Below are 13743 nucleotides of genomic sequence, written 5' to 3'. Positions count from 1 at the left end.
GATGAGGCTGCTGCATCCACCTGCCCCACACCAAGAATTGATCAGTCTTCCACTGAATAAATGCTTCTCAGTGGTTTATGTGGAAATGCATTTCCCAGGAGTCCACTAAGACTATTGAAAATGCAGATTTCTCCCACCCAATTAATGGGCTATTTCAGTGTATAATTTTCTTGCTTGAATTGTGCATAGGACAAACATTTGAATTTTGAAAGAATATAGATAATTTTGGTAGATTTACAGACATGGAATTTGGAAGAACTTGCCATTAAAAACTGTGGGGACAGAAACAGCAGATGACAGATAAATATTCATATTTTTACAAGGTTTTACAGACCACCTCTGTTCTACAGTCTATGCCTGCTCTAGAGCCTCACTGGTGATAGAAAAGTGGTCGGTTGATTGTGAATAGACAAGGTGTCCCATTTCTATCATGAGCTCCATGCTTTAAAATGTTTTAAGCTGCTTCTTAAGTCCCATGAAAAATGGCTTCATAAAAGTTTCTCCAGTTTACTGAAAAGAGAACAAAAGACAAAAAAGATCCTCTCGTTGCTACTGACAAGACGGGTCTGGAAGGTCAAACACCGAATGCAGGATCTTGAGACACTGCCAGGATGACTTCAGGTTTCTTTTAATTCAATGATTCAGGAATTAAAATACAAAAAAACATTGATCTGTAAAGAACTAAAGCTATATCACTTCCAACATCAACTCCTATCAGAGAATGTGATGCGAAGCTGGCACATGACAAGACAACCTGAGACAGAACAAGGTGGACGTGGACTATTTAAAGACTAGAGTGCATCTGAAAACACTCAGGGATTGAGGCAGACAACCCTGTGGGCAGGAAACACACCAGGGCAGAAGTCAAAGGTGTCTGAAATGAGGGGAAGGATTCCATTTAAAAATAAAACAGAAAATTTTTGATGAAATAAAAGAAACACTTGATCAACAAACACGTTAAGACGTAAAAGCTATGAGATACATGACGTATTTTTAAAAAAAATCTTGTTTATCCCTGTGTGGGCCCAGGCCGGTCATCCGCACGAGCAGCAGCCTGCAACGGCCTGAACTTGTATGCTTTTTGATGATGGGGGCAACCGGAGCCCCTTGGGGAACCCCACACAGGCATAGGGAGAGTGCACCAACTCCACACAAAAAGGCCTGTTTTGCAGGTTTTTTTTAAATAGATTTACTGAGCTTTTGTAGGCTGTTTCTGATATGCAGGCAGGTGTAATATGAGGGCATGTAGGACCCTGCGAGTGGCATCAGTGTTTGCCCAAACACAGCTGACTCTCATGAACCTGCAGTTCATACCCGTCTTCCAAGGGTCACTTCATTTTTCAGTCACCACTAAAATATAGAACACATGTGACTATGGCCACATATTGCATCTATGTGCAGCTCTTTGCATACTTTGCTCTGCCTCTAATCACGCTCGGAGACTTGGCTTTCCGGTGTCCCAGTTGCACTGCAGAACGTGTTGCTGCCTGTCCCAAAGTCACACCATCGTGTGAAATTGTGAGGGAGCTGGGTTGCGGCTGCTGTCCAGTATGTGCAAAGCGGGAAGGGGAACTCTGCGGAGTCTACACGCCGAGGTGCTCCAGCGGGCTGAGATGCTACCCGAGGGCAGAGGCTGAGTTACCTTTACAAGAACTCCTCGATGGTTTTGGGCACTGCGGACAAAAAGTGGATGTGGATATCACAAGCCTTGATGATCTCTCCACAAATGGTAAGGCACAACTGTTTTGATTCTTAAACAATGACACAACAATGAGGTAAAACACATCATTAGTTTTCATTCTAACAGCTGACTCATCTACACTTAGCAATAGCAAGCAGCTGTTGCGACAGGTGGATGCTAACAGACCAGCCAGACCCAAAGTTCAACAACTGACTGGTGAAGTACCAGCTTTGTTATCAGCAAAGCTCCCTCACTTCTATTTTCTGGAGTCTATACATGTAAGAGTGTTTTTTATGGAACTGAAGTGTGAGTTAAGCTTCGTATATCTTTGATTTTGATTAGAGATGAGTGAGGTTACACTGGCTGCACTGTTCTGATGACATGTCATGGTGCCTTATTTGACCACAAAGAAGATCAAACATTTAAAACCACAACTTCTGATTTTCAGTTTGGAATTTCCTTCTGCCAGGTATGTATAGCTCCACCCTCCATGTGTAGCACCATTTTGCATCATAGCTCACTATAAAAGTGCCAAAAAGGACAGATCCCTTTCCAAAAAATGTCTGCTAACATGCAAATTATGCATATTGAGCAGTACTGACTTGTACAAGAGCACCATCTTTGTTGTGGTTATATAAATGATCATCCTGAGGTTTTGTAAGTAGCGTGTGTCTTCTCCACATATATGTTGATCTTCATAATAAATTGTTGGTACCATTGCATCCATATTTTGCGGGTATGTTTTTTGGCCTGCATTGACATGTTTGGTGGTGTGTATTACTGATGAACTGTCAGTATGTATTGCAGTATCATTTTATGCAAACATTTAAGTTAAGACACCTCTTACCTAGCCTTGACATGGAACGACTAGCTCGGAGGAAAGAGGTTTCACTGAGAAAACGAGTCAAAACAATGGTTTTGTGACGGGCCTTTTTATGTCAGAAGATAACCACAGTTACATCATTGTAGTCATGATAATTACCCAAATTAAATATGCCACATCTCCTGCAGGCACAGAGTAATCTTTTATGCTTTTATATTGCAGCAATTTCATTACAATTCATTGAAATTCATTTGAATTACATGTGACTGTTGAGCAAGCAGTGGCAGGCCCTCATTTGTGAATGTAAACAAGTGTATCCTTCTGATGAACCCTCATCTCCAAGTTCTTCACCTGGGAGGGGATCTTATTTGGCTTTAATTCAAGAGTCAGCAACACAGCCCAATAATCCTTCTAACAAGAGTAATCACATTAATAGACGATGTTCCCTGCAGATGTCTGAGATTACACCCTCAACCCTAAATAGGCAGACCACTGTTGACTTAAGAAATGCTAACTTGCAGTCCTGGGGATTCGGTTATGCTCATTTGGAGTGATCCCATGTTCAGATGGAATCATTTGTACCGGGAATCAGTTTAACTATGCTGATGTAAACAGCACAGAAGCCTGAGCAAACAGTCCAGAGTTCAGATAAAAGCTTTCCAGCTTTGTCTAATGTGAACGCGGTTATCCTGCAACAGCTAAAATGCTGCAGTCAAAGTAGAAACACAAGAGAATGTCTCCACTTTTAGTTGCAAAAAAAGAAAGAAAGAGTTTTTACGGCTTTGAATGCCAATAATATGTAAAACAAACATTGAAATTCTTCAGTAAGAACTTTTTTGGAGAAACATTCAGAAATGTTTTAAAATTTTTAACAACTGAGAAAAAACCTTGTTTCATATGTTGTTTTCATTCATTAACAAAGATTGATATTTTTACATGTCTCAAGCACAAACCTACCCCAAAACCCACCTGATGAACTTTCCCCTCATTTTTCTGTTCAGTTTTCAGTTGTTTGTGTCCCTCTTGTTATTTCTTGAGAAGGTTGAGACACCACGGGTTGGTCTGCAGATGAACCTCTGCCGAGACACGCTCTTGCTCTTCACCTGCCTGCTTAGATCTTTAATTTCTTCAGAATTTAATTTGAGAGCGTCTGTGCACATTCATCTGCAGGAAAAGGACAGAGGAAAAGGGTGGGGGCTGCATGCTGAGGCCTGCAATAAAAGCTCTTCCTTAGGGGTAAATAGCAGGCCCTTCCTTCTGTAATAGAGATGCAGAATATAAACACAGCAGTTATTAGACTGACCGAACCTGCGACAATGTCAAGGTCACTGATATCATTCCTGGCAGATTCAATGTGATTTTGTGTACATTTTCAAAACCATGAAATGCTCCACTGCCACTTTTAGAATGATATGTGAAAAGAAGTTTATTAAGAGTTCTAAAATAGTATTTTTAGACGAAATAAAATATTCTGGAATGATGTTCAAACCTTCCAAAGTCCAGATCTGTATAGATTATTAACCTGGATGTATTTGGCCACACGATCCACCATTTTACACCTAAGAAAGTTTTAGCTCTAGCCTAAGAGGGAAATATGGTCTTGACTAAGTGTGTTTTACTTGTTTTTCTTGTAAAAACAACAACCAGGCAACATTATCTATATTTTTCAGAATCCAAACTTCTGTGGGGAAGGAAAAATGACCACATATAATATCTGATATATGACATAAAATTCATAGACCAGCAACCAGTAAAGGTTTCAAGAGCAGTCCCAGGTACAAATGAGTCAAATATATAATGTGTCAACACTTGTGACATCCGGTCATAATGGTCACAGTCACTCTTTTAATCTGCAGAGCATCTTCGTTATTGAGGATCTCTCTCACTCCCTACCCCTCACACACTAGCACACACACTCCAACTGTAATGTCCAGCCTGGAGAAAACAAATTAAATGCCAGAGTTATAGAGCATCCTGCTGGTTTGGCAAAGCTATCTTCATTATTTCATTTAGTTTTGGCCGTTGTACAGCTGTGAAGTGTTTGAAGTTGCCCATCCTTGAAATGGCATGAGGCCACTTTCGGCCTGAGCCTCACTGTATAAAATAACAGTGCAAATACATTCATGCTAAGCAACACTGGAAAAACATTACTCATTCTGTGATATGAGAGTTGTGAAAGTATTGCACAGAGGCAATACACGTAATACTGAAGTCCCAAACACTGTACAGGTGGTTTCTATGGTACCCAGACTAGCGTCAACAACGTAGCTGCATAGCTGTTGGCTAAAGGTGTGCTGTATTGTTTCCTGCAAGGAATGGAGTGTAAAAAATTAAGCACTGAGAGTCATTTCATCCTCTGTCTTGATTTATATTGTCAGAGCTCCACTTCTGATTTTCAGTATGTTAATTACAGACACACTCAGATGCACTCCCCCCACCACACACATGCACGCGCAACACATGCACATAATTCCCCTGGGGCATCTAGGAGGCAGCTTGCATCCTCTAAGGAAATCCTTGCTCAGCATAACAGTCCTTCATCAGTCCACAAGTCAGGACTCACCAGCTGTGAGTCTTTAATTCAGTCACATCTTTTGATTCTGCGTGTATTGCCCGAGTTAACCTCGCAGACCTCACAGACCTCCCAGGCACACGTGCTTTGTTCTGAATTCATTTGTTCACTTCTTATCTGTGCATTGTGTTTCCACATGCCAGAGAAAAGAGGAGTGCTGGTTGTTCGACAGGAAATGCTCAGAGTCAACCTGCTACAAATGAACTTTAAATCAGAAAATGATCCCAGCTGTGGTAATTACAGTTGGTTCAGCACCTGACTGTCCATTACTGGAATAAGGATGCCCTGAGGGCCCAAAACAAGGTTGTCTTCTAATTTCAGGATTAAGGTGACTTGTAAAAAGGCGTTTTGTAAGGAAAAAATGTCTCAGCTTGTGATCAAAGAATCTAAACACTTGATCCGTGTTTAAGGGCAACATTATGTGTACTCATTCAAGGTCGATGTGAGGACAGATATTTGATGTGCTGCAGATTATTTACTGTTATGTTTGTACCACCATAGAGGTGCACGGGACTGAAAACCCACTCGCCAAGCGACCAAGTGATGCTCGGATGTGGCAGGAGTCCGCCATGAAACAACACCAGAATAAACTCAAGACCAAGATGAAGGCAAATCAGTTTGAAGACTCTCGACCCCAAACTGTCCCTCAGGTCAGGCCTAAACTATCTTTTCATGAAATACGGCAGTTCAAATTTACACCTTTGCACTTCTGAGACTCACATGTAATGTTTGGTTTTCCAATACGTAAATACTTTAAACTTATTGGTTATTCACTTATGTATGTGGTTCATCACATTCTACCCTCTACAAACCTGTCAATCACTTCTCATATGCCAGTTAAAATGGGTGGACCAAAGTCAATGTGGTGCTGTGTGCTATGGTGCAGTAGTGCCCTCCTATGGGCACTCAGACAGTCGAGGCGTGCTTTGGTGGACAAACCTGTTAAAATTCATTTTATCTGAGCATTGATCATCCCAGGAATTGATCATATCCAATTTCAAATTCATGCAAAACAATGAAAAATAAGCTCTTCGCGGTGGATTCGTTTTTGCAGTGGCGGTAATTTAAAGGAGAATTTAGGCTCCCTCCAAGCCCCCACCTCTCCCTTACTCCAACAATCACATTTCACATATCGCTGGTTGGACACATGCATATTCTTTATGTTTCATGTAAATGTGTATGAACTCTGAAGAGCACATGTGGAGCAGGGTGTATGTGGTTGTCAGTTAAATGCATTTGCTCATTTTCTCCCTCAATTAACTCAACAAAATGTATATGCAAATGGGTGCAAAACAACTGTTAGGGCCATTAGAAAGGACAAAGGAGAGAATGGACTAAATGGACCTGGGCATGTGTGCAGGGGAGGGGCTTCAGACAGCAAGAATAGCAGCACTGCACTGTGGGTGGTCATATCAGGTCAGATAATGTAATACAAGATTTTCCTTTATCTCTCGGACCCATTTCCAAGAAAGTTGGGACTCCACAGAGACGTGATTTGCATCATAAATTGTGAATTTGGATCCTAAATAGGAATAGGAATAGGATCTTTGAAAACACAAGAGGATGCCGAACGGGTCCAAACCTGACCCCAGCTCGAGGTGGGTGGTCATCTCCCTCGTCAAGATGGTAAACAGTAAAACGGTCAACAGGCTCTGTTTACAGTTTTCTTTAACCACTCAAAGCGCTTCACAAGTCTGAATTCATTCATTCACAAACATTTCATGAGCTGATGGCCGTGGTGACCTCACAGGTTGCCACTTGCCCTTCAGGAGGGGCACCCAAACTAGCGCATTTGTACTTTCAGATGCCTTTTGTTGGTTTATTTATTGAATTTTAAGATGCTTTGTAATAGTGGTCAGCAATGAAAGTAGATGGTGACATGACTGATCTTGTCATTTAATCCTGTGACAGCATTTAGTTTTCATGAAGTGCTGAAGTGAAAATGTTCTAAATGTGTATTTTTGTGACATTTTGAATAATTTTTCCACTTTAAATTTCCATAGATTTTCATCATCTCAACTGACTTTATCCTTCTGTTATGGTCAAGTTTTCTCCAAAGGGACTTGGATATAAGTACACTAAAGAGATTTATAGATGACATGGGATTCTTCCCTAAATGATCCTGTTAACTTCTTCTGTTCAGACCCCCTGTCAGCAGGAGCTGAACGAGGTTTTAGAGGAGATCTCCAGGATGACATCTGAGGATAACAGAGGCCCGCTGGAGAACCTATACAGGCTCAAATTTCCAAACTGTGACAAACATGGGTTGTACAGCCTCAAGCAGGTCAGCCATGCAGAACACACACACACACACACACACACACACACACACACACACACACACACACAAAATGTATACAAAATGTATTCCACTAATGATCTTTTCCTTTGGAAACCATCCTAAAAAGTAGGTGGGAAGAACACTAAAATACTGACACTCGGCAAATGAGCCATTTTGATCTTTTGCACACTACTTTGCAATTACATATGTAATTATAACATTTATGTAATTGTTTCTCTAGGTATGAGTGGAAAAAACAAGCAATTTCAAATAATCACTAATTATTGATTCTGGCTTGACATTAAAGCTGTACTAATTATGTTACAACAGAGGCCCCATACTGTACGTATACCCTTAGGGTTCAGTAATAACAACATTAATAACTACACATGTGGTCAATGGCACTATTAATATTAATGTCACCTTTAAATGTCCATATAAAGCAAATCTTAGTAAATAGAATGGTCACATGGCCCAAATGACTTGAATGAACCCACAGAGCATCGTGTTTTTCTACAAAAGCAAGGTTTTATCTCTTTCTTCTCGTAGCTGCTCATTTTAAAAATCACAGCTGAGTTGAGTTAAATGTTTAAAACAGGGCCACGACCCCCCTCTTCCAGGCGTCCAGCGTTGTTTGCTGGTAGTTTTGAGGGTTTCGTGGTGATGCTGTCTTCTTGACAGCACTGTAATCTAAGCTTTAGTTTAAAACAACAAATGAATCCACAAGACTAACAGTCTACCATCTTTGGCAATTATCGTCATCACTGCAAGTAGTCTTTCATCACATATGCCATTTAGTGCCAGTTCTTTTTTTGCTTGTAGGAGTTCTGTACAGACTTTTAACAGCTGTGTTAATCTCAGCGTGTTTTTCCACATATTTAGATGTACTTACTCCATTGTCTGTTTGTGGACAACATAAAATGACTCCCACAGATTTTCAATCGCTTGAAAGTCTAGGTTTTTAAGAGGCATTGTTTTAAAACTCTTGTTTGTAGGGAGGCTCAAGAAATAAGAGACAGGACCAATCTCTTTTTGTTTTTGTTGTTTGCATGGTGAAAACATGGAAGACATGAATTTAACTTGGTCTGGTTGTTAGGCCAACCGCAATAACATAAAACATACCAGCCGAGCTCCGGTAATTCTGAGCCATTACTTCTTTTAAATATTGGTTGTATATACTGCTGAATGAAAGAAAAATTACTTTGAAAATAATTGCTATTGTTCCCTAATTACCATGTTATCTGCTGGTAATAAATGGTTTACAACTACATTTAGATGATTACTCATGTTAGAAATTGTACAGTAGCTTTGAGAATGGATGCAGTCAATGGAAGATAGATAGATAGATAGACAGACAGACAGACAGACAGACAGACAGATAGATAGAGTTCTGTTGAATGAATACCGTATTTTCACGACTATAAGGCACATCTAAAACACTGAGATTTTCTGAAAAATCGACGGTGCGCCTTATAATATAGTGCGCCTTGTGTGTGGACTGAGTTCCAAAATCTGCTGTGCGCCTTTGGTGGGTGCGCTACGGTAAACGCTCCGACAATCGATTAGCGGCACACCTACGCGTAAGGACCCCCTAAAATGGCGCCGTTCAAGCGAGACGCGTATGAATGAGGCTTACTTTAAACTGCAGGACATCGAATATGCGGCTGAAAATGGCAATCGAGCAATCTTAGTCTTTTCGCTTTATGAGGAGGCGGCATCTCTCCATGCGCGCGAGGACAACTGTTGCGCAGCGGCTGCCCGCGGATTACCAGGAGAGGGCGGCCATCTTCCCTAACCCTAACCCTAATCGTAACCAGGAGAGGGCGGCCATCTTCCCTAACCCTAACCCTAATCGTAACCAGGAGAGGATGGCCATCTTCCCTAACCCTAACCAGGAGATGGCGGCCATCTTCCGCACCTACTGCCGTGACAAGATAACCGTGCCCAGCCACATCACCAACATGGATGAGATCCCTCTGACTTTTAACATCGCTTTGACCCACAAAGTGGAGAAAAAGGGACCAGCACGGTGGCGATACGCACAACGGGGCACAAGAAGTCGTCGTTCACCGTGGTTCTCGGCTGCCACGGAAACGGACAGAGCGCTGGATGACAGAAGGCGAACACTCCTTCACAAAGACTATGAGGCAGCGGCAGGCAAGTTATGCCACCATATGCGGGTGGATTGTAGACGCATGGGCTATGATACCGTCTTCATGTATTGTAAGAGCTTTCACAAAATCAATGCTGAACTGGAACCGGTCAGTGAGTCCGATTCAGATGATTAAGAAGAGGAATTCGGGATGTTGGACATTGAAATAGTGCAGCTGTTTAATTTAGATACAGAAGATGAAAACTTTGATGGTTTTGTGGCGGAAGAATGAATATTTTGTTCAATAAATGTATTGAAACTCACTGTTTTACTTCCGTTGTCATTTTTTACTGTATGTTTCAGCATGCGCCTAATAATACGGTGCGCCTTATGTATGTTTTAAATACAGAAATAGCACCCATAACTGAGACTGCGCCTTTTAATACAGTGCGCCTTATGGTCGTGAAAATACGGTAGATGGAAATTTGTTAGGCCCATTCTTTTCTGTTTAAAACCCTAATTTGGATATAGTCAGCTTCTCTCTCTCTCTCTCTCTCCCACACACACACACGCTCAGAGACACACACACTCACACACACAGATGTCATCCTGAATGAGGCAACACTTCTGAGCTTAAGGTTACAAGGTAATAAAACCGTTTGGCATACTTCATGGGAAGACTTTTGTTCAGTTTGAGGAACGAAATGTGCTTCCGATCAGGGGCTTGAATTTGAATTCTGCTCATCCATAGAAATCAGACGTAGGCGGACAAACAAGGTCACCTATCCAGTGTTTTCCTACAAGGATAGTAGAGCAGAAAAGAAGATTTGAATAGCCAAAGCACAGCTCTCAACAACTCAGCCAATTTTCATCACCGGTCACAAACAACAGCATTGTTTGAGGCTGGAGTCCTTGGTTCCCAGGGAGGAACACTGTACCTCCTTCAAACTTGGCTCCCTTTTGGAGTTGTCCCTCCATGTCGCGGGGTAATTACTGTAACTGTCACTTTTTTTGTTCTTTCTCATCGAAGGAAGAAAATGGAAAGTCTTTTCTTTCCCCGGCTCCTCATTCTTTCTGACGGCTGTCCCGTGTGTGCGCCGTAAACTGTGTCCACTTCAATTATGACCTCATTTCTGAAGATAGCTGAGAGGGGGCTCTGCGGGGGGGCTGTATATGGGTGTGTGTTTGTGTGGGGGCTCTACTGGCATCCCTATGAGTGTGGCTGTGGATGGATTATGAGTAGGGGGCATGACCTAAGGATGGTTTGTCATTGGGCGAGGGCAGTCCCACCCAGGCCATGGCCCTCAGTTTTGTCCAATAGCCCCCTGCCACCAGAAAAACACATGCACAAAAATACACACACCCACCTCAAGCTTTATGCCATGCTTCATTAACGCACCCCCAAACTTCCCACTGTGCATCTTTACCCCTCCTTCTTTTTTCCAGTGTTTTCCAACTTGTCTAGTTTGTGTTTTTTTTCCCCCTCTCCAGTGCAACATGTCTACCGAGGGCCAGCGGGGCGAATGCTGGTGCGTCAATCCTTATACTGGGATTCAGATTCCAGAGACGCCTAAAGTCAGAGGAGACCCCGACTGCCACCAGTTCCACGAGGAACCCTTAGCAATGCCGACACCTGCAATGTTTTACTCACCTGTAGATCCCAGCGGTACATTGTGATGTCATGAGGTGATCATGGTTAGGGTTAGGGTTAGGGATCATTCTTTAAAAACTTCCACATTATTGTAAATGAGCGATACTGCCTTTAGCAACTGGTGGTGCAAAAGGTTGGTAGTCAAATATATGTATACAATTGTCCAACTGTGATTAAAAACTCTATTTTTATATTTTTGTTTCCCCCACCTCTTACCTCCTCTTCCTATTTCTCCTGTTGTCAAGGAAAAAAGTCTGAAAAAGTGAACCCCCTAAAACCCCATTGATGTTGTGAAAACTGAGTTATGATATTACTCAAGTGTTATTTTTATTTTCAGATTATTTTAATTTTTGGTGTTTTTTGATTTAAGTAAAATACCTCAGCTGAGGGTTGCGTGAACTCTAGTTCTCCATCCTTCCTGTGACTGTTGAAGAAAAATGTGAAGTTTTTATGAATATCCATGTCCGGCTTGACATTAGAATGTCGTTAGAACTAAATGAAATAACAGATGTCACCATTCTTTTGTTAATCCACACCCATCAGTTTTTAGCTGCCTCTAAAGAACGGTTGTTGTTTGCTTGTAGTTGTTCTATTTGTCAAATGGAAACTTCTGTGTGCACAGACATGCATGTGCGTGCATGTGAGTACATTTGTGCGTGTTTGTTTCCAGGGTTACTAATGAAGTGTTGACACAGGGATGGATTGGACTGTTGAATGTGGCTGCCCCCACCCTAAAACTCCTACGCTAACGCGAGTCAGGCCCTTCGTCGTGACCGATGGAGGGCTGGAATAAATTTTTCTTTGACTCAATTTTGTTGTTTGTTTTGATTAATTTTATTCAGCTTCAAAAACCTGCAAACAATGCATCATAATCTACACACAGTAAGTTGATTAGTGGGCACCTGCGGCATACTCAGGAACTCTTGTCCTTTTATTCACTGTACAAGTCAAGTATTTAAAAGTAGCACGGAGTCACTGAGGGCAGTACTTTTGCCATCTATGTTGCGTAGATAGATCATTTCTAAAGCAAAGTGCAACTTATTGGGGTGTACGGCATTCAGTGATTCTGGCAGGTTTTTTAATGGTGACTCAAATCAAGTGAAATGCTGAAAATGTAAATAATTTTCTGTAAATTAAAAAGAAAACGTTTATTTGGGTTTCAGTTAAAAAGCGCATAATCAGAAGAGAATCAATGAATGTGTTTGTGAATTAAATTTGAGATGCATTTCTGCCCCAAAGCAGGACTGACAATGAATGCGATGAGGACAAACTCAATGCGTCGATATTATATGGAATAAATTCCCACTACATTTGTAAGTGTCGAAGCAAATGTCACTACTTATTTGCAAGGACAATACTTCCAATAGTTAAGAAGCGCTTCCTTTAAGTTATCCCAAAAGTGAGAGATGATGCCTACAGTGCGCAAGTATGGCAAGCACCAGTCCCAGGACTGCTCGAGCTTTATTCAGATTTCTTTTTCTATCTCCGTTTCACCCTTGTTATTTTTATGGTATTAAAGCTGGGAATTTGGCAGTCAGCTTGGCTTGGTGTCACACATGGATCTCCTAACGGGCATCCTCAGCGCGTTCAGCACATTTAATGGTAGTTTGAAGCTGGCCTTTTCTGAAAACAAATCAAAACAAATGTCTTTTGTTTCGGTTTGATAGATCCGGTACAATAGTTTGAGGAGGGTAGTGTGTGTTTGTGTGTGTGTCTTTGGGGGAGTAAGTGTGTGCTCGCGTGTGTGCGTCTGTGTGTATATGTGCAAAAGCACATTGGCATGGACTGGCCTGGAGAGCTGAAGATCTGCCCTACTTTTCAGGCTACTATTTCTTTTGTTAACATTCAACAACTTCCCTTCATATGTTGATGGTGGGTCTGTTACTAAGACTCATGAAAGCTGTATTTGTTGAATGTTAACAAAATAATTGTTGTTTTATCTTTGTTGGAATGACAAGGTGCTCCCATGTTAGCAGGAAGTGCAGCAGATATTTATTTATCTTTGAATATGGACAAAGGGAACTAGTGTTGTGTTTCTGCTTTGTAGAATACCCAGAAACTGGAAAGTCTGAAATCTGTGTTGTATTAACAACACAAAAATGTCTTTTAAAGGAACAGTTCATCCAAATATAGAAATGGTGGAAGCTAATGCAAATCTGATGAAAAATGTATAATCATTGTACTTTATGACTCATAATGTCCCCTTAAATATAAAAATACACAGTGCATGCAACAACTTTTTTTTAAAAATTTCAAATCAAGCCAGATATCAGCTGGTAGCTCTGGAGCTGAAAAAAGTGTGTGGGTTGTTTTATTTTATTGTTTTTGGGATTTAAGAGTGTTCCTAAAAACTATTTTATTCATGTAGTCATAAAAAATGTGATCATGACGGTCACATATAACTACAATTTCATTCATCATTTACGTTCATCCATGTGTCCATCCATATATCCATTTGATTTGTCAAGTGCTTAACTGAATAAGTCAATTTAAAAAAAATAATATAGTTGCCTTGTCTTAAAAAAAATACTCCTTTCATGGTTTGTGGGATGTCCGTTCATAATCTCAAAGCTGGTTTACCTAATGTGCAGTTGTGGTTCTCACAGTCACATCCGATCCACCGTGAAGAACCCTTCATTTGAG

At 41.1% G+C, this 13743-nt stretch overlaps 1 protein-coding gene across 1 annotated transcript; it reads left to right on the top strand.

The window, feature by feature from the left end:
- The first annotated feature begins 1323 nt into the window (after positions 1 to 1323).
- Positions 1324 to 11910, top strand: LOC130513121 (insulin-like growth factor-binding protein 2-B). Its single transcript, XM_057011723.1, has 4 exons — positions 1324 to 1729; positions 5578 to 5726; positions 7220 to 7360; positions 10941 to 11910. Exons 1-4 carry the CDS (start codon positions 1375 to 1377, stop codon positions 11124 to 11126), a joined length of 831 nt encoding a protein of 276 aa, XP_056867703.1. The 5' UTR covers positions 1324 to 1374; the 3' UTR covers positions 11127 to 11910.
- Positions 11911 to 13743: the final 1833 nt, after the last annotated feature.

The sequence above is a fragment of the Takifugu flavidus genome, chromosome 1, assembly GCF_003711565.1.
Source record: "Takifugu flavidus isolate HTHZ2018 chromosome 1, ASM371156v2, whole genome shotgun sequence".
In the NCBI taxonomy this organism is placed as follows: Eukaryota; Metazoa; Chordata; class Actinopteri; order Tetraodontiformes; family Tetraodontidae; genus Takifugu; species Takifugu flavidus.
Note: the sequence above shows the minus strand (reverse complement) of the source record. Positions and strands in the feature narration are given on the sequence as shown.

Excerpts from the sequence above, each read along its gene's own strand:
- LOC130513121 (XM_057011723.1), top strand. The coding sequence starts at position 1,375 with ATGGCCACATATTGCATCTATGTGCAGCTCTTTGCATACTTTGCTCTG. Across the intron at positions 1,730-5,577 it reads TGATGATCTCTCCACAAATG|AGGTGCACGGGACTGAAAAC; the intron begins GTAAGGCACAAC and ends GTACCACCATAG. Across the intron at positions 7,361-10,940 it reads GGTTGTACAGCCTCAAGCAG|TGCAACATGTCTACCGAGGG; the intron begins GTCAGCCATGCA and ends CCCCCTCTCCAG.